Source organism: Rhinolophus sinicus, chromosome 4 (genome assembly GCF_057876585.1).
Source record: "Rhinolophus sinicus isolate RSI-liver-muscle chromosome 4, RSI-T2T, whole genome shotgun sequence".
Taxonomy (NCBI): domain Eukaryota; kingdom Metazoa; phylum Chordata; class Mammalia; order Chiroptera; family Rhinolophidae; genus Rhinolophus; species Rhinolophus sinicus.
Genome location: NC_142504.1, coordinates 51,070,625 through 51,097,892, shown reverse-complemented (window position 1 = coordinate 51,097,892; position 27,268 = coordinate 51,070,625). Strand labels below are relative to the sequence as shown.

The following is a 27,268-nucleotide window of genomic DNA, read 5'->3' as shown; positions in this document are numbered from 1 at the left end:
ATGTCCTTCGATAGATGAATGGATAAAGAAGTTGTGGTATATATACACAATGGAATACTATTCGGCAGTAAGAAAAGATGATATAGGAACATTTGTGACAACATGGATGGATCTTGAGAGAGTAATGCTGAGCGAAACAAGTCAGACAGAAAAAGCAGAGAACCATGTGATTTCACTGATATGTGGTATATAAACCAAAAACAACAAAAGAACAAGACAAACAAATGAGAAACAGAAACTCATAGACACAGACAATAGTTTAGTGGTTGCCAGAGGGTAAGGGGGGCGGGGGGTGGGGGGTGGGAGATGAGGGTAAGGGGGATCGAATATATGGTGATAGAAGGAGAACTGACTCTGGGTGATGAACACACAACGGGATTTATAGATGATGTAATACAGAATTGTACACCTGAAATCTATGTAATTTTACTAACAATTGTCACCCCAATAAATTTAATTTTAAAAAAAAAGTAGTTTTTGTTTTTTTTCAAACAAAATAATAAATACCTCGGGGAAATAAAAAACATTCTTTTTTTTTCCCTCTTCTTCTGCCTTCCCCACCCCCACCCACTCCAGTTCAAGCCGCTGTTTCTCAGTCTAGTTGTGTAGAACACAGCTCCCTGGCCCATGCTGGTATTATGAGCCTTGCGCTCACGGACCGACGGTAGCCCACAGCAGCCCGCTGCAGGCCACGCCAAACTCTGGCTGCTCTCAGCAGCCCAGCTCCAGGGAGAGCTGTTGTTCACAATCTTAGCTGTAGAGGGCACAGCTCACTGGCCCATGTGGGAATGGAACCCGCCACCTGGGAGTTAGGAGAACGGTGCTCCAACCACCTGAGCCACCGGACTGGCCCCTGTCACATTCTTTGAGACAGAACAGCCAACAATTTGCAATCCCATCTGCCATTCAACACGCTGTAGAACTCTCCAGTAAAGACTCCTTATACTGAAGCAGGTAGTCCCACGTAAGTACAACTGTGGGAGGAGAGGGTTGTGTCAGCATGAGTAAAGCCTTGATGAGCTTTAATAACAAAAGTGATTCATTTCTCCTAAACTTGTAGTGTTTTCAGAAATCACAAGTTGTATATAGTATAATAGAAAGGAAGAGTTTGTTCGTGAGTGAACTTTGGAAGTATTCCTGAAATGAACTCAAGTCTGTTGCTACTTCTTTTTCTCCTTGACTAGAAATTCATGTTTGGTAGAAAGTGGACATTTAAGAAAGTTGTTATAACATGGAGCCTAGTCTTTATTTACTTTCATTCAAAAAACATTTATTGAGCACCTACAATAGGCCACATGTCACATCAGGCAATGTTTATGCATAAATGAAAGTTTCATAGTACTTGTCTGTCTCACTGTCTATTGGAGATGAGGGCATACACAGATAGTTATGGCATTATGTCATTTATGCTATAACAGGCTTTTACAAGGTGGTACTAGGAGGGAGGGGTCGGGTGGAGCGCGGGAGGAGATAGTCGTGTTTAAGTAGAGGCTTCAAAGGTGTGTTGTAGTTCACTACGTGGATGAGGTCAACAAGGGTCCGTGTAGCAAAGAGAAAGAAATGAAGGTATAAAAAGTATGTCATGTATCAGGAACTTCAGGCAGCATGTTTACATGGGCGGCAGGAAGCCACTGACAGCTTTTGAACAAGGGAGCGACAGGACCAAAGTGGTGCCTCCGAAAACTCCTGGCAATGTGATGGAGGCTTAGACTGGAGAAGGGAAGAGTTTGGAAGTAGGAACACCAGCCAGGGGGATCCCGCGGGTGTTCGAACCAGGCATGAGGGGAGACTGAACCAAGCAGGGCAACAAGGTTGGAACCAGGCGGGCGTGATGACTAGTTGCTAGTAAAGCAGAAATGACAGCAGGACCTGGTGGTGGGGTGGGAAGACGTGAAGGAGAGGGAAATGGGAGGCATGCTTCCCAGGCTGGGCTGGCTCCAAAGGCATGCGATCTGCGCAGTCTCTCAGGACAACACCCCCACCCCCACCACCATGGGTCCCAGGCTTGGTTTAATGCTCTTCTGTCACCATCTTGAAATCATTAATTATGAACAATGGGCTGCACATGCTGATTTCATTTTGTACTGCATCCTGCAAATCCTACAGCCAGTCCTGTTCCCAGGTTTCTGTCTTGAGCTAAGGGGTGGGTCATCGCGCTAATAATTGAAATTGGAAACAGAAGTACACACTTTGCTCCATGAGGGATGGCTGAAGAGATGAGTTCAATTTTGTAACACATGTCCTATGGATTATCAAAGTAGGGATATCCAATAGACTGTTAGAAATTGAATGCAAATTCCAAGCAAGGTACAAGCTAGAGTTACAGATGTGGGGAGTCCTGAGGCCAAGGCAGTGAAGACCCTGGAGGAAAGTGGCTCGAAGGAAAAGAAGCTGGAGACAGAACCTCAGAACCATAGCATTTAAGGGATCAGAGAAGGGAAAGAGAAATGGAAGAAGGGGAGTGAGAGTGCTCTGGGGAAACTTTGGAGGAAATTGTATCCTAGCAGCCAAGGAAAAAGGAGTCTCAAGAAGGAGGAGTAATCATGTGAAACATGATGCAAAGAGTCAAATAGGGAAAATGCCCATTACATTTGGCAAGTAGAGGGTTGCTGGTAATTACTGAGACCCCGGGTAGAGTTGGAAGTCATAATAGGATAAAGGAGAAAGCAGGAGGGAACAGTAAGTGCAAACTACCCTTTCAAGAATCTAGGATATGAAGGCAAAGAGAAGAAAGGAGCAAAGTAGAAGGTATGTAGACTAAAGGCAGGTTTTCGTTTTTTTTTCCCCTTAAGATGGGGGAATGGAGCAGGTGTATATGTGAGAGCACTGCTTTTAGGAGGTGAAATGAGGGCACACACTTCTAGGACAGAAGTACAAAAGATAAAGGTGGAAATGGAAATAGACTAATAGATGGAGTGGGCAGGAGAGTGTTATACACACTCCCCACCGCACATATACATGCAAAACAACAACAATAAATCGCTAATTTTCTTAGTATTGTTAAGTTTACTACTGAGTGAGGTGGCCAAGGGAGCAGCAGGGCTTTCAAAGAATGTTGAAGATGAGTAATTATTTGCCCCCTGGAGAGGACCCTGACCAGGGACAGGTATAACTGTCAAGCAGCAGGGAGGGCTCCGCTGCTGTGAGAGCAGAGGCCGGTCTCAGTAGAGGCAGAACAGAACAATGCTTGCAATCTGTATGGATGAAAAACTGTAATAAGCAACTCTGGACTGCAGTACTAAAAAACTTGACAAGGGGAAGAGAAATTTGCCTTTTAATAGTTTTCTCTTATGTATTTATTTTTTAATTGGGGAATATTGGGGAACAGTGTGTTTTTCCAGGACCTATCAGCTCCAAGTCAAGTCATTGTTTTCAATCTAGTTGTGGAGGGTGCAGCTCACTGGCCCATGTGGGAATCGAACCAGTGACCTTGGTGTTATGAGCGCTGCGCTCTAACCATTGAGCCAACTGGCCGCCCCAATAGTTTTCTTTTAACTAAGATCTGAAGACCCTCCATTGCAACATTAGACCCTCACAACAGCACCTGCTTTCTCAGTGCTCTCAGGGCTGCCCAGCCAGCACCCAGGATCCTGAGCAGGGTTAGAGTCTGCGACAGGGCAAATGCTGATTTGGTGAATAATTAATGCCTCGCCAAGACTGGAGGCTCCTGCCTCCCTGAAAGCATGTTTATAAACTTATGAAGCAGCTTACTCTATGGTCTAATTATTAAACTTTCCTGGGCCCTATTTCATTACAGCTAAGTTAAAAACTGACCAACTGGCCACTTAAACCTTCTCCCTGGGGTGATTAATTTGAAAACAAGCACAATCTCCTGACTGGACTAACAACTAACTACACTCCCCTCATTCCAGGCACTTTTGCTCAGAGCAGGACTCAAGAAAGCTCAAGACTTGACCCTACCCATAGCTAAGGCAGCAGAATTAGGCGAATTCACAGAATGGATGACAGTCCTGCCACCGGCCTCTCTTCCCGCTCCAACCCCCAGAGGCGGGCGAGCTTATATTTACCCTTATTTAACCAGGCAGGTCACACACTCCTGTTTGAGACCCCATTAGAGACCGCCTCCCCGACCTCAGCATTTGTGTATGTACTATGGCGTTTCTGTCTAGAATTGCCGAGGTGGTGCTATGTGGAGATTGTGGGCAAGTGCGTCTCATGAGAGACCTCCAGCTTCGTGGCTGAGTCAACTCTGTCAAGGAGAGATGGGAAAAGGCGTCACGTAACAAAAGTGTCATTCGAGAAATTATCTGAATTAGAACCATCGTCTAGAATTAGGTAAGACGTAGATTTTTAAAAACAGAATCAGATGGTAATGCATTGCCGTGGCCACCTGGGCAGGTCCTGGATAAATGTGTGCGCCAAGGAAGCATAATGAAGAGCAGTTAAGTTCCTTCCTTCTTATGAAGGCGTGTTTAAGAGGAGCGCCGAGGCCAAGCTCAGCGGTACCGGAGGGTTCGATTCTTTCTCAGGAACAAGCCTGACAGGTAGACCCTCTTTCTAAAGGGTTAACCCTTCTTGCCGGAGTACAAAGTGCAAAAGTTTGTAGCCTTGGGCACCTTTTCGTGACTCATTCCTTACAAATGTAAACTGCACAAGTGCGCGGGAGGTCCCGACCAGTACCCCCACGCCAGGCGTTCTGAACGCCCTCCTCCGCGACCAGCCCAAACGCAAGCCTCCCCGCCACCCACCCACCACCGCTCGGGAAGCGCAACGGGTGGCAGTTCCGCAGCTCCTCGCTGGGAACTGAAAGAGCCAAAACCCCGCAGCGATTGCAGATGCGGCCTTAAAACAAAAGCGCCCCCGGAGGGTGGGACCAGGACCTCACCCCCTCCTGGCCAACTTGTGGCCTCCCGCCGCCCGCCCCTTTGGCCCCGGTTCTCCGAATGCGCATGAGCAGAGGCGCCTCCCTTGGATCCTCCCAAGGCTAAACTTTCTAATTCCCTTCTTTGGCTCGGGGTTGCCGGCCGCCGGGAGAGCGCTCGCACCGCCGGGTGAGCTGAACAAAGTGGCTGCGCGATTTTCCCCCCTCCCCACCGTCCCATCCCCCGCTTCCGTGGGAGCGGCAGGAAATGGAAGGGCCCCTCTCCTCTCTCTGAACATTTACCTCTCCCCCCCACCCCACCTCTCCAGAAAGAAACACGGGAAAACAGGGCAGGCGGCTCGGTGATCACTCCTCTGCGATGTCCTCTCGGCTGCAGGGACTGGACATGCTGCTGTTCCAGGTGTTCGCTCTCAGTGTCTTAGGTAATTCCGAGGAAACGGTGGGGGAAGGGGTGGACTTGGATGTGGGAGAAGAAAACCCCAAAGCCGATTGACCCTGCTTCGAGGGCACCTGGGGGATCGGGAGAGGGATGGGGTGGAAATTACGCCCTGGGATTAAACGCCCGCGCCTTCGGTAGCGGCTGAAGACGGCGCGCGAGGATCGTCCCGGACCCGCATCCCGGGGGCTCTGTGGCCAGAGCTCCGGATCCCGCAGGCTCCCGCGGCCACGACGCGGGTCTTTACACCTTCGGCCGGTTCAGGCTGGGGCTCTCCACTGCGCGGGACAGGCTCCCTGAGTTGGAGGGACTCGCCATGGAGCTCTTGCCCCAGGAAAGTGCCTGAGCTGAGCGCAGGCTTCGTCCTGGGAACAGATTGGGGCCATGTGGCTTTAATTAACCAGCTCTGTTTGCCCCCGGATGGCGCCAGAAACAGCTGGACCCAGAGCTTCCCTGGAATGGCGAAGCGTTGAAACCTCTCCAAAGTCTCAGGGATTGTCCTCTCGCCTCTTGCTTGGGAAAGCGGTGTCCGGGGCGCGCCCCGCCACTTTGTCCCGCACGCCCCCGCGATCTTTGCGCGCGCACGCGCGCACACACTCACGTGCCCCCACGTTCACGAATTTACGCGCTCACAAACACTGGCACTCACACCGAGGATGCACGGGCTGCCACGTGCACACGGGTTCACACGCGCGCGCCGTTGTGCGGCGTTTGGCCACTCGCGTCCCTGTACCAAGGTCTGGTCACGTCGGAGTGGTGGGTCGGCACATCCATCTTTTGTGGCCGGAGGTGCTCCCCAGGGGCAGATAAGGGTGGGCGCGATGCCCTTGGCTGCTGGACAAACCTGAGGTGTCTGTGTTTCTTTCCGAATCCTCTCCACGTCTTTGCCTTCCCGGCCTTTCCCTCGCTCCTCTCTCCATTGTGTCTTTTATGTGCGTTCTGCTGTCTTCCGACTCTACTCTGTCCCCGCCCATACCTGTTCCTTTTGCTCGGGCTCGCTCTATCTCCCTTCCCCAACCCACCCTGCCCCTTCCGCAGCCCTGTTTCGAGCCCGAGTGCGTGCTCAAGAACCAGAGTTCAGCTACGGCTGCGCGGAGGGCAGCTGCTACCCAGCCACTGGCGACCTTCTCATCGGCCGAGCACAGAAGCTTTCGGTGACCTCGACGTGCGGGCTGCACACACCCGAGCCTTATTGCATCGTTAGCCACCTCCAGGTGAGGGAGGAGAGCCCAGCTGGACGCTCTGCTCTGCGCGTGCCTCCACCAGTCCAGATCTACCGTCAGAGGCAGGCCCAGGGGACTATGTATCCTGCCAGCTATCCAGATAGGAAGCGCACAGCCAGCCAGGGAGGCCCGGGATTAGGCTGGTAGCTCACCCATTTGCCCCATCTCAGTTTGCACAGTTGCATCCGCCAACCGTTTCCTGCCGGTCGGCACAGGCAGCATGGAATGGCAGGGCTCCAGACAAATCAGGCCCCTGCACCGTGCCCTGACCCAGGAGCTCCGAAAGTCCTATGTGTGTGTGTGGTTTTACTCTTTCCATTTTGGAAATGTGTATAACAGATGGTTTATCCTTTCTTTTTTTTTTTTTAACACTGAGTAGTAATCTGGGGTTTTTTTCCAAATCTTTCACTTGGGTGAAGGATGTATTCCAGCACTGACAGACACCTTTAAGGTCACTCTAATCACTGAACCCGTTTTTCTCTCCTTTGATGCTGTTCTCCCATCTATCTCTGTTAGATATTAACATCCGGTGCTTTCTTTTTCAAAATGCTCTCGTTGTCACGGTACCCTTATAGATGAAGACCAAAATAAAATTTCAGGGTATTTTCTGTGTCTGAAAGTAGAACCAGATTTTAGATTTCAGAAGTCACATTTTCACAAAATAAAAACTAATTTTAAAATAAAAACTAATTTTAAACAAAGTGTAAATTGTCCAGAATCAGAATCCCTTTCCTGGATTTTTCAAAAGGAGAGTGATATCTCTGGCCTCTAAGGAAAGCAGAAGGTGTCAATCCCACAGGTAGGGCAAGTTGTTCCAAGCCAATTGCTCTACCTTTGGTCATGTCACCCAACTGTAACCCCTGCCCTTCAGGGGTAGGACAGAGTGATGCGGGTTGCACAGCAGATTCCTTAAAATGGAGTCACTTTTACAAAGCAGAGAGCCCATTCTGGAGTCCTGATAAATTAAACTGAAGGAAGGTGATAAAGTAGATTCCACTCATTTGCTTCCAGGTTTGTGCAGAAATGTCTAGACGGCTTCCTCTTGATTAGAAATGAGGCTATAATTAAACTTTTTTTTTTTCTAAGTTCTGGTAATTGTTTTTTGGTATTAGTTTCCTTGACTACAAGTTAATGAAGGCAGTTGATGTTACCATTTCTAATATTAGCGTGTAAATTTTACCTAAAATACTACGCTAACGTTTACCTCAGAGGCCAGGACATCCTGTAAATGAATCATCAGATTCTGGAAGCAGCTTTGACCATTATGAGAACTGGTCTGTTTGTGTCAAAATCAAGTAGAGCTGGGCACTCTGGTTTACATGATTAACCATGAAATTGTGGCGTGCTCTCCACAGATATCAGAACCTAAAGAAAGGGACTGGGTACGCACTTTTCTCAGGCATTTAGTGGGTGTACAAAGTGAGTCTTGAAGCTTGCGTATTTTGTCCAGGGCTCCATTGTTTGCATCCCTGACTTTTGATCTCTATATTGTAATTAGTACATTTTGCCAGTCTCTAAATTCTTTTGGGAGGAAGGAGATAATGTATAGCTAAATAAACATATAAAAGTACAATCAGTTGCTGGTGTCCTCACAAGAATATCACCTTTGCTTAAATGTTTGTAAGACGTGTGTGGGTCTCTATAGATTTCAGTCTTAGCATCATTTTCAGATTTCAGAATAATCTGCATTTCGGAAAATTTAGGTAGAGAGAAGAACTCCATGTGGAAAAGCGAACTAAGTTATGCTATTTATGATTTACCATGATGCAGTGCAAAGAGGGTTTTTTGAACTCTCCTGACCCAACTCCCAGGGGGTCCTGTGTCCCCCATTTTAGGGAGAAGGAAGATGAGAAGAGAGAAGTTCAAAGCTACTCTAAACCCTAAAGTATACGTTAATTCCAGTTCAAGTCTGTTTTGACATTCTTTGAGTTGCTCCCAGTTTATAGTGATCCCAACACAGCAGGACAGCCTGACACCCCCTTCCTCAGATACTCGAGCAATTTGCAATCTGCACACCATCACCCACCACCGCTGGTTCTCCACTGGGGCAAAGAAGAAGCTAAGAAATCTTGTTCTGTATTTCCCAAAGTTTCTTCAATACCTCTGCCTAATTCTTGGCTTCTGCCTTATGTAGGTTTTAGAAAATCAGGACAAATGACTTGTTTGTTCTTTTTTTTTCCTTTTATTTTCAGTTTGCTTTATGTCAGCAAAAATTCTCTAATACCTCTTTTGCATTTTACTTTAAGAGCAAGCTTTTCTAGCTATTAATTGAGATTAAGAGATTTCATTTTGATTAAGTTAATAACTGGTAGAAACAATGCCTTCTTGTACTTTTGACCTTGAATTTGCAAGAGAAGAGGACATTTTCAGGAGAATTCCATGCTCAGTATGTTAAAGTGAAAGATATGTGATATGTCATTTAAGTAATTTTGGCACATTCATTTTTCTCGAAACAGGTAGATTTGATTTTTTTATTGTAGGCTTGATTTTTGTTTTAGTGTGTGTGTGTATGTGTGTGAGTGATTGTTTCCTAGACTCATGAAATTAACTTTGCTTTCAGGAGGACAAAAAATGCTTCATATGCAATTCACAAGATCCTTATCATGAGACCCTCAATGCTGACAGTCATCTCATTGAAAATGTGGTTACTACGTTTGCTCCAAACCGCCTTAAGATTTGGTGGCAATCTGAAAATGGTATGTGGTTGGTGTGGGAACAAGTTGGTGAAGTGTGATTGGTCACTTGGGATGGGTTTATAGGCTCCTGGGTGTTTGTAATTACATGGACCAAGGAATCCCCGTGGCTTTTGGAAGATTTATTGCCTGAAGCACTAACCTCTCTGGGTAAAATCTGGTTCTTCTTCCTGAAGCAGGCACTTTCCACAAGAAAGCAGTCTTTCTTGCTAGACCAAAGTATTCTGTAGTTCTCATTCTGAGGGGAGCTTTGGGGAGTGTGTGTATGTGCTGGGGAGGGCGTGGGAAGGCTCTGTACTATCTCAGGCTCTTATTCTTCCACAAAACATAGCATCTCTCATTTTGGTCAACCCCAAATGAAAGGGCAGAATCAGCCCCCACCACTAGCAACATCTTCCTTCTATCTAAAGAAAATTGAATAATAGTACTATGAGTAAACACTAGATGTGATTTTTCAAAGACTCTTTGAACATGGATATGACTCCAAGTCAATTTCCCCAATGAGTGTAAATTCATTCCTTTGTCCTTTCTTTGCCTTTTGGGTTTTGATTTAATAAATTCATCAAATCTGTTACTATTGCTGTGAAACTAAGCCAAAATTAATTTTCATTTGTTTCAAACTTGAATGCTGCACTTTGGGGAATAAAGATAGAGTTATTGTGTTTTGTTAATTAACAATGTGTCAATAGCTCTTTTTAAAAAAGTTATGAGAAAGGGCTCTGAGAAGTGAACCTAAGCCTGGCCATAGAAAGCATGGACACCACCAGATCTCTTTATTCTATGCCCTATACCTGAGAACCTTTTGGATGCTCACAGTCATTCATCATTCTGTAAAGAAGAACTCCCTTAATAGACTTCCTCATCATTGACTGTGAAATCCCACATGCTTTCTAGAAGACTGTTGGTTTCTAGGGAGGGTTAATTATTCATTGGTTGGCCTTGAGACTCCATTGGGGACCAGCTTGACTGAGATAGGCTGGTCCTCAGAAAGCATGTATCAGAGCCTTATTAATTCTTATAGGAGGATATCTTGGTTGATAGTTCAGTGTGAAAGAGAAGTTTCTGTAAACCTGCAGCAGAATCGCAGAGGACTTCTAAAATAGCATAGAGCTTATTACGAATAGACCAGGAGCATTTCCTGACTGCTTACATTCTTCTAGTGAAATGGAAAGACAGACGGAGGATGCCTCAATGTGACAGTCAAGACTGTTCCTCTTTTAGGTGATAGACATTAAAATAGCCCATCACGTGTTGTAGTTCTAGAAGAGGAGTTTTTCTTGGTTACATCAGGAGTTTATAAATTTCTACAACTTTGATTTTGTGTGGCAAGAGAGGCCAAATGCCAGAAGGAAGGATTTTCAATTAGAGGGGCTTGAGTTTGCTCACTCTCTGACATAAGATTAGATGAAATTAGACTGATGGAACTGAGTTTTTAGAAAGACCTATTGTTACTGTCCCCTGTCATGTCTCTGTTGTCTGATAGGTTACAATTAAGGACTCTCTTCGTCAATGTGATTTGATCTGTTTTCTGTGTGTTTTGTCCAAGTTGAGCTTTACGGGGCGGCATTAAATAATCAGTGCTCAGGCACAGACTCAGGCCTGGCATGTCTGGTTACTTTTAACTTACCCTGCGTGATGGTCTAGTCTGGAGTCTGGCAGAAATCAAACGCACCAGAGAAGAATGATCTTGTTTCTCTTCTCCATGGATTTTTCTTCCCACGTTAAAAAAACTGTAGTGCTTTATCAGGTTATAAATCTAAAGTGGAATGTGCTTTTAGGGCACACGCTGCAGCGTATGTTCTTATGTTACAGAAATGGTGCTAGTGTTGTTTGTACTTTACATTATTTCATTATCTCTTCATTTTAAGCAAATACTGCAGGGTTTTAAAAGCCTGGGAGGGGAGAGACATATAATTGCTTAGCTAACATTTCACTCGGAAAGAAATGTCCAAAGTAAGTTTTAATATGGTTCTTTTTATTAGATAAAGTTAGTATGATTATAATATTTTTCTTTAACATTCCAACTAACTCATATCCGTTCCAGTGACCACTTCCCCCTCCCCGCAATTGACTTGGCAGTTTTCCAGAGTAGAGTTTATTTCAAAAGTCTACTTACTAATTTCCTGAAAATACACCAGCCGGTGACATGATTCACTCTGACACGTTTCTGTCTTCCTACATTTAAGACTTCTTTTGCTCTGAAAGATGGACCCCCAAAGCTCTCTGAAGTGCAGGAAAGGTGGAAAGGTCACCTTTACCAAACAGGCAGGCTCCAGGGCCCAAGAGATTTGGGCGGAGGTTTTTCCATCTCTGGAATTCCAGTGACCTTTTTAGTGTGTTAAAGCGGGTCCGATGGACCCTCAGGGGATAGTGCAAAGGCTCATTTGTTTGTTCAGGCTCCCCCACCAAAGCAAGGATGTTAGTATTTGTTCTGGGCCAGTTTATTTATTGGACTGATCCTTTGTCTCTTTTGCATTGTTTTTTAATTGTAGAAATGCATCCAAAGCCTTCCCCATCAGGGCTGGGATTTTCTAAATCTGAGTATAACCAACATGTGTGGTGGACTCTTATTTATTTTTCCTTGCTGCTGAATAGAAAGAAAAAGGAGTATTTGTGTTTCTCCTGGAGAAGGATTGTGTCCCTGTGCTTCAGACTGCAAGCTGAACCCCTGCTGTGCACAGGAAGTACCCCCTTTCTCTTTCCCCTTGGAGAGCCTCTTGGCTTAGAGGCTTGGGAAGATGTTTCACTGTTTCCTAAGTAAAGATGTCCTCCTTGACAGCAGCTAGGGGCGTCCTGCCAGATGTTTTCTTGTTCCAGGGAGCAGATTCAATATGTTGAGCTCCAGGCTTTGTGGAAGACCGAGGGATCCTTCCGGCACTATGTGCTTGACCACCTAAATCAGGACAGAGGTTTATTTCATGCTCTCCTCTGCAGCTTCAGCGTAAGATAGAAGGCAAAGACGATTCTACGAGGAGCATAAAGATAACTTGGGAAAATAGTCTTATCTGTCCAGAGATATTCCTGTTTACCTTACTGTTTCCTTTGTTATTTTTAAAAAATCTATAGGTGTGGAAAATGTAACCATCCAACTGGATCTAGAAGCAGAATTCCATTTTACTCATCTCATAATGACCTTCAAGGTAAGGAACCCATAACTTTCTCACAAATGACACATGAGAACACCATGTGATCCCCTTTGAAAACGGATGTCTGTTGTGAGTTGATCTAAATGGAAACTTAAACATTATTGTTGCTGTAAATTGGGATAATTGAGCAGTTTTTTAAACACGGGCATGAATTACTATGCTTAACTAATACTCTGTCTTCATAGCAATAAGCAGAGAAAGCCACTATTCTAAGGTAATTCAACTGTAAACTTTTAATTAGGTATGTTTTTATTTCCCCATGCAGTGAGACTCTCTCCCAAACCACGATAAAACATCTGGGGAGTAAATCATTGATCCCTTGTGTTGATGATTTAATGCTGAGTTTGGTAACTTAAAATGAAGTGGATTATCTTGAGTTTCCAAGGGTTTGCAAAATTTGTGGGAACAGTTTTATAGTTCCTTAAGAAATGTGGATTTTCTCATCCTTTTCCTTTTAGAGATGTAAAATGACTCCAGGACTAGGGAATGTCTCTGTACAAAGTCCCTTTGTTTCTCTTTAAGCAGCTGCCTGGAAATGACAGACTTCACATGGCTTCGAGTACTTGTTGGTACACACAAAACCCATAATTTACTTATTGCTTCTCAGAGTAAAATCACTTGTGAATAGTTTTCATTTGGAGTTGAGGGCCTTATCTATATCCTCTCAGGTTAGGAGAAGGTGCCGGGCATAGATTTACTGTGTGGGCAGGTAGCCGTGAATGTCTCATTTGTGTTCTCTACCGAAGCCTGGGAGGCCAGGGGCATGGGTGGGCGTAGAGGTCAGGATGTGACCGGGAGGGGTACTGAGCTGCTGGTTCCCAGACCCGAGCTCTTCATCCCCTTGCCCCCCACCCCCAACCCCCAGGAACATGCTGTTACTGGTTTACACTGTGACACCTGATACTGAGACAGGTAGGAGGGCTTCCATTAAACACACTTCTTGTCCCCTCATTGATCACACACTCAGCCTGGTGGTTAGTCTTCACGTTATATGACAACAAAATACACTTGGTCATCTTTATTAATGTTTACGGTCCTATCTTTTACTTTGGAAAGGGCATCTGTTTGCAGGAACACATAGTTCTGAGTTTCTTTTCTTTTTTTTTTAATTTATTGGGGTGACAATTGTTAGTAAAATTACATAGATTTCAGGTGTGCAATTCTGTATTACATCATCTATAAATCCAATTGTGTGTTCACCACCCAGAGTTAGTTCTCCTTCCATCACCATATATTTGATCCCCCTTACCCTCATCTCCCACCCCCCACCCCCATTACCCCCTGGTAACCACTAAACTATTATCTGTGTCTATGAGTTTTTGTTTCTCATTTGTTTGTCTTGTTCTTTTGTTGTTTTGGTTTATATACCACATATCAGTGAAATCATATGGTTCTCTGCTTTTTCTGTCTTAGGTATTTCGCTTAGGTTCTGAGTTTCTTTATCTCCAGAAGGCACATATTTTGTAGTTGAAACTTATTCAAGTAAATACAGTGGGCCAAAGATGGAGTTCTGCTCAGAAGTACAGAAGGTGGGGTGCGGGGGGGGGGGGGCACAATTGAACTGAGATGTGAAGATGGGTACAAGTTGTCAGACTTCAGTGTATGAGAGAGAGCTCACCCTTTGGGTTCTAGCTCATGTGTGAAAAGCAGCATCTGTGGGGTTGGACAGACTTGGGTGTGAGTCCCCTTTCTGCCCCTTACTGGCATGTGTGGCCAGAGCTTTGGCCTCCCCCATGGTGAAGTGGGAAGAATAATAACACACATAGGGTTGTGTGACATACCCTTCTGCTCAGGAAATAGGGACAATCTTGCTACCCTGGCTTATAGTGGGAACATGGTCAAGTGTACAAGCTGAATAACTGGGAGGGTGGTGATACCACGAATAGTCGTGAGGACGGGAAGGAGGTGAGGCTGAAGAACATGTGTCATTCTTATCTGAGTTTGCCATGGAGATGGCTGATTGCTAAGTGGACTGGGTTTTCTTAGGCTAGCAAAATTCGTTTAGCATATACACAGTATGTTTTTGTACACAGCCTGGTGTTTCCACACTCATAGCTTTTTTATTTCGTATAAATTCAGAGGCAACTGTGCAGCAATGTGAGGCCTAAAAATGTTGGTGACAAAGCAGAGTGTGGAAAGGCTTTTGTTCTGTAGGTAAAATGTGTTGTTCTGGTTTCCAGCGGTTTCTTAATTCCGCAGGAAATTGGAAAACTCGTCAGTGGCCCTTTGGGACTCAGAAAATTCCAGAAGGGAGGGAGAAGGAAGCACAGCCAGGACTGCCTGTAAGGCTTTTCCTCTCTGCTGCCTTGTGATGTAGGCGTTAGGCTCGTCTCCCCAAGTGTCACCACCCAGGACCCTGCTCTCATAGGGAGTTTGCCCTGGTTCACTTAGTTACTGGAGTGTTTTCCCCTTACTTTAAAATTCTTAGCCTAATACTCTTGAGTCTGATAAACTGTCATTTTCTTATTTTCCTGAATAGGTAAAAAATAAAAAATAAAAATAAGAACTTAACAACTAATAAGTCAAAGAATCTGTCAAAATGTGATCTTCCCTTTTCTTGCCTTGTCTCCTTTTATCGGTGAAAAAGACCATCAAGATCATTAAAGGAGGTGAGAGGAGGTCTGGGAATAGTTTTGACCATTAGTCGTCCCCCAAAGTGCTGTCAAACACTGGCTTTAGTTCAGAAGTGTCTGTTCAGGTTGTGTTTGGTAGGTCGCCTTGACTTTCTTGATCTTCCTCCACTGTGCCCTGACTTCCACTTCCTGAAATGCACTTACTCCGGTCATCAGTGTTGAAGGATTTGCCCACTTTTAATGCTCGTTCTGCTTCGTTTCTTATTTCCCGTTGACCCCGTTCACACCCTCCTAAACCTCCGTCCTGCCTTGGTTTCTGGGATTGTTGTCTTTTTATTCCTTACTCTTTGGCATCCATTTTTCAGTCTTTTATTATGCCAACGGCCAGTGAGGTAGGAGGAGAGGTTTGGTCTTAATTCAGCTTGCATTTGAATCTAAGCTCTACCGATAGTTGGCAAGTGAGCTGATGTCTCTGAACCTCGGTTTACTCATCAAACGTGAGGGTGTGTTATGGTCTGCCATGACAAAGGGCTGCCATAACAAAGGGCTGCCATAACAAAGGACCACAGGCAGCATGGCTTTGGCAACAGTCTGAGATCGAGGGTCCGCAGAGTTGGCTTCTTCTGTGGCCTCTTTCTTTCATTGACTTGTAGATGGCTGTCTTCTCCTTGTGTCTTCACATGGTCTTCCATATGTACATGTCTGTATCCTAATTTCTTCTTATAAGGACACCAGCCATAATGGATTAGGGCCCACTCTAATGACCTCATTTTACTTTAATTATTCTTTTAATGACCCTATCTTCAAATACAGTCACAGTCTGAGGTACTTGGGGTTGGGTTTTCAACATGAGAATCTGGGGAGGACACAATTCAGCCCATAACAAGGTTAAATGAAATAATATAATTAAGGTTCCTGGCACCACTCTCTTTCTTTGTCTAGCCCTTTGTTGCTGTGTTTTCTTGGAGCACCAACTTTGGATCTCTTTTATGTTGCCCTTTGAATTTTGGTGGAGAATTATATATTTGAAGGTTTCAAATATTGTATGTGTACAATACTCCCAAATCCATGTTTCAAGCTCCATTCTCGTAGCCATGTGCCAGCCCACTGTTTCCAGTCGTCCAGTGGGCTCCTCCATGTCTCAGATGTTACTAGTCCAAAACCAACGCCCTCACATCTCTTCTGTGTCTTTGTTATTAGCAAACACAGTACCCCCAGCTACCCAAGCTCAGGTGCCCATGTTTCACTCTCTTCACTGAAATCTACTTGATCACCAAGTGTAATTCAATATATTTTACTTTCACTAAATTTTCAGAGCATTCAGTTGCATCCCTTTATCTCTATCCAAACTGTAATACTTGAGTTAAGACCTTCATCTTTTTCTATTACTTGGTTTCCTTGTCTCTTGTTTTGTCCATGTCCAGGAACTCTGCCACAGTTATTTTTCTAAAGTGCAATCTGATCATTTCACTCTGTCCATTTAAATCTTCCAGTGTTTCCCTTTCATTGCATAAAGATAAAGTAAACCTGTTAGCATGACAAACAAATTCCTTGCTACCCTGCCCCAACCAACATCTTCTGTCACCTGCAGCCATCTACACCCCTCGCCTAGAAAACACCTAGTTACCCTTTTAAGGTCCAGTTTGATGCCATCTTCTCTCTGAAGCATTCCCTAGCTTTGTGTGTGGTAAAATATACATAACACAAAATTTGCCTTTTTAACTATTTTTAAGTGTACAGTTCGGTGGCATTAGGTATATTCAGAACATGATGCAACCATCACCACCATCTACTTCCAGAACTTTTCATCACCCCAAATAGAAACTCTGTACCCATTAAGCAGTAACTCCTCATTGAGCCCTCCCTGCAGCCCCTGAAAACCTCTGATCTACTACCCATCTCTATGTACTTGCCTGTTCAAGACATTGCCTATTCATATGTGTAGGGTCATACAGTATTTGTCTTTTTATGCCAGGCTATTTCACTTACTATAATGTTTTCAAAGCTCATCTATGTTGTAGGAAATATCAAAATTCCATTCCTTTTTATGGCCAAATGACATTCCCTTACATGTATACAAGCCTTTTATTTATCCATTCATCTGTTGATGGACATTTGATTTGTTTCCACTTTTTGACTATTGTGAATAGTGCTGCTGTGAATGTCCATGGACAGCTGTCTATCTGGTCCCTGTTTTCACTTCTTTTAGCTATCTAGCTAGAAATGGAATCGCAGGATACCCCAGATTCTCCAGTTAGTAATTCCCTCCTCTGTTTCCCCAGGCGCACACATGTGGTTCTATTTTGGTGTGTGACGTATCGTGTTATAAATGGCTTATACCCATATCAGTTTCTCACCGGGCTATCTACAGCATACAGACCACTGTCTGATAGTGCAAGCAGTCATTACACATCTACTGAAGGATCAAATGAACGAATGAAAGAATAAGCACTCAAGCTAACCAATCATATTATGGGACTTGTGACTAAATATACCAAAACTTGTCTGCTATTAAGGCCTGTTTATAATCAACTTCTAAAGAGAAACAGCTTACTGATCTGTGGTAGGATGGGAGAAAGTACAAATTTAGAGGCTAGACACTTTTCCTTACAGGCGGGGGCTCCGTGGAACAGCTTGAAGTATTTGAAATCCAGCCATAGCCTGAAATACCAACCACATGCAGTCAGGGTTGTGGCACACAGTTGAGTGGTATTTTCATCTGAGATTAAAAAATTAAAAAGATAACCAATAAAAAATATCAAACGAACCTTTTCCACCCTGCCTCTAGACATTCCGTCCAGCCGCTATGCTGATAGAACGATCGTCTGACTTTGGGAAAACCTGGGGTGTGTACAGATACTTTGCCTATGACTGTGAGAGCTCATTTCCAGGCATTTCAACTGGCCCCATGAAAAAAGTCGATGACATCATTTGTGATTCCCGATATTCTGACATTGAACCCTCAACGGAAGGAGAGGTTTGTTTGCTTTTTGGGGATTACATTCTACTTGCAAATCTAGTTTTGGATCATTGCAAAAATACCAATTATTCTTATATCTGTTTTTAGGTGATATTTCGTGCTTTAGATCCTGCTTTCAAAATAGAAGATCCTTATAGTCCAAGGATACAGAGTAAGCTTGTTTTCAAATAAAAGTTTGATGGAAAACAGCAGTCATGGAAGAACTCTTACCCATAGCACTCCTACCCAGAATCTAAATATTCAGTGCTAAATCCACACTCTTCTTTTCTTTCTTTCTCTGCAATACCCTAACAGAGGTGCTTGAAATTGGCAGTAATCCAAGTCCTGATGGGGAACACATTTTGATAAGTAAAGAATTTATGTCATAGGTACTCAAACAGTTATGCTGGTCATAATACCTTATTTATTTTATTGCTCAGTATAATATATATGTGTATATATATTATAGATTAAGCTGTTGTAACAAAGTGTCCCAAAAAATACAGTGGCTCAAATAAATGGACGTTTATTTCTCTTACAAAATCACCCAGAGGGATTTTCAGAGAAGAGTAGCTCAGTTGTCAGAAGCAGGCTTACCAGATAAAATGCAGACTGACACAAAGTTAAATTTGAATTGCAGATAAACAATGAATTTTTTAATATAACTGTGTCCCATGTAATATTTGTGACTAGTACAAGTATATCCCATGCAATATTTGTAGTTAGTATAACTATGTCCCATGTGATATTTGGGACAGACTAACACTGAAAAATGATTGTTGATCTGAAATGCAAATTTAACTGAGCATCTCATATTTGTATTGCTACATCTGGCAACCATAGTCATTAGGTCACCCAGGTTCCCAGGTTCCTTCTGTCTTATAGTCTTCGTCCAGATGTTTGAGCTGGACCAACACCATGTCCTTGTCCCAACCTGTGAGAGGGAAGGAAGTAAAGAGCAAGTGACACAGAAGCTGTTATCACTTCTGTTCACATCCCATTGGCCAAAATTAGTCACATGGCTATTCTGCCATGTGATACTGGGATACTGGGAAACATCTCTAGCTAGGTGGCCGTGTGCTCTCTCAAACTTTTTGTCTAGGGCTCTTTTTGTCAAAGGAAGAAGAGAAGAAAGTACCGTGTTTCCCTGAAAATAAGACCGGGTCTTATATTAATTTTTGCTCCAAAAGACTCATGAGGGCTTATGTTCAGGGGATGTCCTCCTGAAAAATCATGCTAGGGCTTATTTTCCAGTTAGGTCTTATTTTTGGGGAAACACGGTACTGAGGGGAAATCAGAAGTCTCAGCCATGTTCAATATGCTCAATACAGTGAAGGTTGTATTTCCATTTTACAGATGAGTAAACTGAGTCTCAGAGAGTTAGAAATCATTTATAAGGTGACATGGCTATTTAATGTCAGTCAGATCCTAAACTTATATGTTACGATTCTCAGTTCAGAGCTCTGCAGTATTCATCGACTATTCTTATGTTTTTTCAGAATTACATTTTGATCGTGGGAGGCAGAGTGTGCACTAATTAAAAGAATGGGGTTTGGAATCAGAAGATTTGGGTTTGACTCCCGGTTCCAGCATATTATAGCTGTGTGACCTGGGGCAAGTCGTTTACTTGAAACATTTTTTTAAGCCTCTGTTTTTTTTCCATTTGTTTGTAAGTGTAGAGAACACTATTGGTGTTAGGGTTGTTATGGAGGGAAAATGAGATAAGGTATATAAACCACCTACCACAGTGCCTGACGTGTAGAAACTTCCGTAAATTCAAGCTACATTGCGGCTGTTGGTGACGTTGCCGTCAGCTGTGGCTTAGATCTTTGTAGACCTGGTCCTGTAGTCAGAGCGAAAGGGTGAGGGCCTCCTGCTCTTACTTTCAGGGTGCAGGCAGGTGAGGGAGAGGCAAGCCTGGCTGCTCCTCAGCTTTCCCTGCTGAGTATGGCCCTGTTTTTGACCAACGCCCCGCGGAACTTCCCAGTCTGAAGTGTGGAAGAATAGAATGGAAGAAGTCCAGGAACTCTTGCCAGAGGAGTGCCGTTTCCCCACTTAACTTAATCTCACATGTGGCCCAGACTGTCTCTGCTCTATGATTTACTCATTCATTCTGTTGTAAAACAAATATTTAATGGCACGTCCAGCCCTGTGCTATTGCTGAGTGAGCTCAGTGAGGCCCACCCTCCCTGCTGTCAACATCCATTTGTGAGAAATGTCCATTTGAGCCCCCTCAATAAACTGCCCCTGGGTCCCTAAAAGGACTCACAGTCTGCTCTTTTCTTAGGTGAAATTTGTGGGACTTGGGGACTGTGTTGACATTATAATTCTCTTGTCTTCTATTGTTACCTGGCATCAGAAAACCCATTTCTCTATTAAAGAAGCATCCACTTTAGCTGTTTATGCTTTTGATTTATTAGGTTGGTGCAAAAGTAATTGTGGTTAAAAAGGTTAAAAATAATTGCAAAAACTGCGATTACTTTTGCACCAACCTAATACTTTGTTTCCAAGGGAACAGTATACCTTTGGTTGCCCCTATTGTTGAGGCCTCTGAAACTCACTTCAGAAGTGATTTTGCCTCTTAGAATTAGAATAGCAGTCAATGCAAGGCGTAGTTGTTGGTGAATATGGCAGGAGAGAGTGGAGAGGAGTGTATTTGCTCTTCTGAGAGCTTCCACAAAGATCAGTTCAAGGGTTTCTAAATACTCCAGCTGCTCTTCAAGTTTGTTGTTTGGCCTCTCGTCAATAGGCGCTTGTGCTTTCTGTGCAGGAGCATTTGTGAAGGAGGAAATGCTGGCATCCATCAATTCCATTCAGCTCAGGAGGCCACTGAGGTTTCTCTGTTTAGTTTTTGATGTTACAAAGAGCCCAAGTTTAATGCATGGACTCATGGACTTTCTCTTTCAACCCACAGCTCTTTCTATGGTCTTCATTGTAAGCTATGCATAGATTATAAGTATTTAAAATTATATTTGGACTTTGAAAGGATCTGATGCGCTGGGCCAATTCGCTGTTGTCCTGTGTTGGAAATGATAAGACCGCATCAGCAGAAATGAAAGTAAAGCTTAGGCTACAGAGCTAAGTGGGAGGATAGGTGGACCTATCAATCTTTTGGGGTCACTTCAGCAAGGGCAACTTAGTAATGAATGAAAACACTGGTGGAGAAGGTTGAATGGCTCTTGGTTTGTAAAGGTACTGTAGAATGTAATTACCAGCCCAGCTTCTATAATCAGCATAGGTCTATAAGCCCAGGAAAAAGAAGATAAAATAAGAGAAATTGATGCACAGGTAACATATTTAGGAAAAAATTATTTGCCCAAGCACCCTAATACTAAGCTCCTTGATCCTTATGCCACTATCTAACATTGGTAATTATATTGGTAAATTTATATTGTAAAACTAGAACAGAAAAAGTTATATATTGTCATGTTGCTTAAAAACTTGGTTGAGATATTCTGTTCCTGGATTGTGATTATCCTATAGTGTTAAACCTATTTTAGTAACTTGGACTTCATCTAAATGGTGGGAAATTTCAGATAATATTTTCCTCTCCAGAAATAAACACAAAATATGTTTCTCTCTAACTATCTTATAGTAATGAAACTTGGGGTGATTTAATAAACCCTTTCTCACTTCCATGGAATTTTCAGGTTTTGAAACTAATTGCTGTGGGAACCAGATGGTATAGCAATAGTTTTGATTATTAGTCCCAGTGGGTTCTGGCAATCATGTGATCACATTCTTAAATTTTTCTGCTTTCACACTTCTTCCTGAAACATCAATCTGCAAACACATCTATCATGGAATAAACATTCTCATTAAACTAATGAAAAGGTAGTAACCTTCCTTCCAGAGACTGTCACATTATGTTAAACTTTACTATTATGATCATGTAGATCGTACACGGGGGGTAGGCTTCACTTAAGCCCTTATGTAAGCTTACAAATTATGTAAGCTTCACATTATTATTTGTCACACCTTTGTATAAAGAGAAAAAATGTCGTGTAATTGCAAAAGAAGTCTTACTTGTTTGAGCAGACTTTTCATTTTCTTGGTGCCTTCCATAGATCTCTTAAAAATAACCAACTTGAGAATCAAGTTTGTGAAACTACATACTTTGGGAGATAACCTCTTGGATTCCAGAATGGAAATCAGAGAAAAGTACTACTATGCAGTTTATGATATGGTGGTTCGAGGAAATTGCTTCTGCTATGGCCACGCCAGTGAATGTGCCCCTGTGGATGGAGTCAGTGAAGAAGTAGAAGGAATGGTAAGCAAGCACTCCGTGAGGCGTTCGCCTGTATACAGGCGACTGAAAAGCCAAAGCCTTTCATGTTTTCTAGGGGTTTCTTTCTCCAGACTTTCATTTCGCCCATGTGACCATTGTAGTGGTTGGTTATTGATTTTCTCTTTGCTGACTTTCTTGGACTATAAGAATATAAGGACTGCTCATTTCATAGACACAATGAATTTTTGGAAATTGTTGCTGCGGGCTGCTGCTGCAGTAGATATTTTAATCAACAAGGATTTAAAAGCTTTCAAAATAATATTACATCTTTCTTTATTTTAGGGAAGATTGAAAACCACAAACATTCCAGTCTTTATGCTAGTAGGCATAAATTAATCCCAGCCCAAAGAAACTGGAAGTTTGAACCTAGAACCACAGGATGTCATATAGGAATCAAATGGACTTTGTTTCTTTATATCTTCTAGTTTCATTCTTTTCCCACTTTTATGCTGTGCTTTCAAATTATGTACTTTTTAAAATTTGGAATTTGCAAAATGGATAAAGTTAGGTTATTTTTCCAGTTTCTAAGTAAACTAGTTATTCTTATAGACCCATAGGATTTTAAAGCCAGGCAGGAGTTATTAAACCAAGTGTCCTTATTAGAAGAAGCCAGGGATTAAGTAATTTGCCACAGAGCCTGAGTATTATAAGTAAACGGCAGGTGGAAATTCAGCTCCGGCTCTCCTGTTTCTGCCCCAGGGTTCCTTCCACTGGGCTGTGGGTCTCCCTTCCTAGTGAAGGGTGTGCCTGGCTGCCCTGCCGTTTGCCTTTTCACAGTTTGTTAGTCGTCATCTAAGAAGGTACAGGACTGAGTACATGCGACTGGCTGAAACTTCTGCTTTCCCTTTACTCCAGTTAAAAATTTATTGCATAAATAAAGTTGAATTTCTGATAAAGCCTACAGGGTAGATGTTTCCTAATCTTGTTGCTACATCGTTCAGAGAACGCTATGAAGACTATGTTTACTTCTCAGTGTAATACATGTGGTGAGGAGCTAATGTCATACAGCCATGTCACTATCACACATCTCACAGTACATTGGACTGTTTATTCAGACACTGTAGAGTCCTGTGGTATGTGCGTTGAAACTGTTTTTCAGTCTATGTGCAACCACCTTGTAATGACAGGAGTTTAGTCTCCTGCTAACTGCATTCCTGTCAAACTAAGTCTAGGGTGGGACCTGTCTGTCCTGTTCCCGAATTCCACTGTATAGAAACTAATGTTAAGGTGAGGTGTCTGTGTACGTGCATATTTGGTAGACTGAAGGAATTTACTATTTATGTGCCTCAGGCTTCAGCGTGCCTTGGAGTGGCACAATGCAAAGTAGTGTATCATGGGCCCTCATAAAGCAAAATAATTTGTATCTCTTTCTGAGATTCTACATTTTCTTTCTTAAAGGAAAAAAGTAAATGTAAAAGGAGAAATATAAATGTAAAATAATTGGTTGAAAAAAATTTTAAGTGTGTGCCTGAAGTCAAAAACAAAACAAGCCAACACAAACCTTTCTTTTATATGGCACAGTGGTAGAACTTATAGTAACGTGGTGTGTATACATTTAGTTCTGCATTATAACTTTTGTTGATGTCTATCATAATAATATGTTTTTTAACTCTTAAAAAACTTTTTTTTTAAATTCTTACATTACTAATTTTGTTTATCTGGGTTCTTTTCATTGATACTTCAATAAAATGTTTATTAAGTATCCATTATATAATAGGAACTGTTCCTAGAGATGGGCATTACAGTATTCAACACGACAGAATTCACAGGGCGGGGGGGAAGGAGGGACAAGATAGAAACAAAGAAACCCTCAGTGTGTGTGCTAGAGATGAGGATTAGTCTGAAAACGGGTTTATATTTCTCACTGAACGTGGAGAAAACCTGACCCTTAGTGTATCTCTTACTTCTCCCTGTTTTTATAACTTGCAAGGTTCATGGACACTGCATGTGCAGGCACAATACCAAGGGCTTGAACTGTGAGCTGTGCATGGATTTCTACCATGATTTACCATGGAGACCTGCTGAAGGTCGGAACAGCAACGCCTGTAAAAGTAAGTCTTGGTCAAAGGGACATTTCGAATCAATTCAGACTCCAGTATCCATTTTTTGATTAGAGGTAAAATAATAGTACCCTATTTTGCAAAAGTTACTACCCTTTACCCAGCTTCACCCTGATAATCCTAGGAAACCAATATCTACTCAATTAAATTAATAAACTAGTATTTACTGAGCAGCACCTATGTGTTTAGCAGATTCAGTAGAAGATGGAGATGTTTTCCCTACTACTGTACCTGCTTTTAAAGCAAGATGAGCATGATAGAAAAATGAAAGAAAAATATGGCATGGTAGATCATCTGGAGTGTTTGGCCTTGTTTCTTTGCCAGCCCAGCTGCAGCCTCTGGCTTCCTTCCTTCCAGCCATCCACCCATCCATCCACCTATCCCTCCCTCCCTCCCTCCCTCCCTCCCTCCCTCCCTCCACCCAGCCAGCCAGCCAGCCAGCCAGCCAGCCATCCACCCACCCACCCAGCCATCCATCCAGCCATCCCAGTGGTATTCTCTGGGCAGAGGTGTTGTTTAAAACCACCCCCTACACACAGTGATTCTGATATACTATCCCCCCCTTGAGTGGTCCCCCACGGAGAAGGGCTGTTGTAGAAGAAATTATTGAGAACGCAGTGAGGGCTGGAGTGGTCACGGTTTTGTTAGTAAGTACCACCCAGCTGGCCCTTGGTGAATAGTTAAGATTGTTTAGGTAAAGAGAAGGAAAAGTTAAGAGGAAGGTGTAAGGTACTTCGGGTAAGGAGAACATTTAGCACAAGGCCCCAAGGACCTTCTTGTGACCACAGCAGTCTATGCTGGGAAACGATTCTGAGGTTTAATTCAACCAGTGTATCAGGGGCAGTACTCTGCTAGACGCTGAGCCCACATCAGCGGGTAGACCCAGCCCCTGTCTACAGGACGTCGTGTTACAGCGAGGAGCCCGATAAGGCTCCAGTGCAGAGCCCCGTGAGGGCCAAGCTGAGTTGAGTTTCGTTGTGAGAAGATAAGAGGAATCATGTGGCTTGTTGGCCATGAGAGTGAGATGATTAAAGCTAGGCTGGACCAAAATGACTGCCAAATAGGCTAGAGGAGGAACAACTGCACTCAAGCAGGCTAGATGGTTGTTAAGCAAACCTTACTTCTCACTAAAGAGCCTGGTTTGGTGTGGTGATGGGAATGGGGGGAAGGGCGGCAGGCCTTCATACCATGTTCCTCCAAGCTGGCCTCCCAAACAGACTTTTCAGGAGCGTACTGCCTAGGAAATCCTCTAGAGGTATATTCCCGTCCCACCCTGAGGGGACCCAAAGGGTCCTCCATGCAGTTACAGCTTCCCTGTCAATAACCTTCCAAGGGGACTTTCCCTAAAGGTTTTCAAGTTGTTGTAGCCCATTGTCTTCCAAAGAGGGTAGATCATTGTGTTTATTTCGTGAAGTACACACTTTGAAGGTTTCCAGGATTGAAACTGATATCATAAGTAGATGTGTCCTTTTTCATCACAAGTGCCTTCTTGTTAATTGCTGTTTTGCCTGAACTGAATGAGCTTTCTTCCTAGCAACCCCATCCTCCATTGATAAATAGATTTAAAAGGCTTTTCTTGACATCGGTCTTGTCACGCAGAGTGTAACTGCAACGAACATTCCAGCTCATGCCACTTTGACATGGCGGTCTACTTGGCCACTGGAAACGTCAGTGGAGGAGTGTGTGATGAGTGTCAGCACAACACAATGGGACACAGCTGCGAACAGTGCAAGCCGTTTTACTACCAGCACCCCGAGAGAGACGTCCGAGATCCCAATTTCTGTGAACGTACGTGGGAAAGGCCATGAGATGGGACCTATTTCGGGCCACCTTTCTATTTGAATAGTCTGGTAGTCACCATCCTGCTCTTGGAACTCCATCTTGGCATCAGACCCAGCGTTGTTTTATCTGCTATATAGGATGCTGGGGGTGGAGTTTACTTGGTAGTCCAGCCTTCTTTCGTCTATTTTTGTGACATTTGGAGGATGAAGGGAATATATGTATTTATACAAACACCGATTGTGTCACCTGGCACTTTTCGTTCTTCTTAGAATGTACCTGTGACCCAGCTGGTTCTCAGAATGACGGAGTCTGTGACAGTTACACTGATTTTTCTGCTGGCCTCATTGCTGGTCAGTGTCGGTGTAAATTATACGTGGAAGGAGAACATTGTGATATTTGCAAAGAAGGCTTCTATGGTTTAAATGCTGAAGATCCATTTGGTTGTAAATGTAAGTATATTTGTTAAAAAGTTTGGGAGTTCTCATATGTGCATAATTCCTGTTTTACTTTGCAATTACTAAATCCAGCCTACTTCTTCAGATTCCCTTGGTTTATGTTTCTTTCCTTCATTTTATTTTCAACAAAGCTTGTGCCTGCAATCCTCTGGGAACTATTCCTGGCGGGAATCCTTGTGACTCTGAGAGTGGTTACTGCTACTGTAAGCGTCTGGTGACTGGACAGCATTGTGACCAGTGCCTGGTAGGTAAATCCTCATTACACGGGGTGTGTAGTTAGTGAACATGACATGTTTTAATATAGAATGCTTTTCGCTATTCTAGATTCTACCATCATCCTTATATGTAAATGTTAGAAGACATGAGTGGACACTTCACAAAAGAGGGATTGCTAATGAATAAGTTTGACAAGATATTCACTATCACTGTTAGAACTGTAAAAGAAAACCACAGCGAAATATCATTTTCACAAAGTTAATAAAAGTTTTTAAAAATAGGAATGCTGACTCTTTGTGAGGACAAAATAAGGGCCTGGTACTCATGCTGCTGATGCAAATGCAATTTGGTTAGTACTTTTTGAAAAGCATTTTGGAGATAATGTATCAGTAACCTGTGGAAAAACACATACTCTTTGACCCAGTAATCACACTTGTGGGAATCTATCCTGATGAAATAGTAAGAAAATTGGACAAAGATATATTCACCAAAAGGCTTATTGCATCTTTTTTTTTAAATTTACTTTTCAATTACAGGTGACATACAATATTATATTAATATTAGTCTCAGGTGTACAACATAGTGATTAGACAT

The 27,268-nt window shown here is 43.2% G+C and overlaps 1 protein-coding gene across 1 annotated transcript in view; it reads left to right on the top strand.

Annotated features, from left to right (window-relative positions):
- Window positions 1-4,879: 4,879 nt before the first annotated feature.
- LAMB1 (laminin subunit beta 1) overlaps window positions 4,880-27,268 on the top strand; it is a 67,472-nt gene continuing 45,083 nt past the window's right edge. Inside the window, exons 1-12 of the mRNA XM_019745333.3 lie at window positions 4,880-5,012; window positions 5,152-5,265; window positions 6,318-6,493; window positions 9,063-9,198; window positions 12,262-12,335; window positions 17,703-17,891; window positions 17,982-18,045; window positions 21,941-22,143; window positions 24,092-24,212; window positions 25,821-26,009; window positions 26,273-26,452; window positions 26,590-26,702. Of these exons, the coding sequence (XP_019600892.3) occupies window positions 5,202-5,265; window positions 6,318-6,493; window positions 9,063-9,198; window positions 12,262-12,335; window positions 17,703-17,891; window positions 17,982-18,045; window positions 21,941-22,143; window positions 24,092-24,212; window positions 25,821-26,009; window positions 26,273-26,452; window positions 26,590-26,702 (1,509 nt within the window). The 5' untranslated portion in view covers window positions 4,880-5,012; window positions 5,152-5,201. The remainder of the gene's footprint in view (window positions 5,013-5,151; window positions 5,266-6,317; window positions 6,494-9,062; window positions 9,199-12,261; window positions 12,336-17,702; window positions 17,892-17,981; window positions 18,046-21,940; window positions 22,144-24,091; window positions 24,213-25,820; window positions 26,010-26,272; window positions 26,453-26,589; window positions 26,703-27,268) is intronic.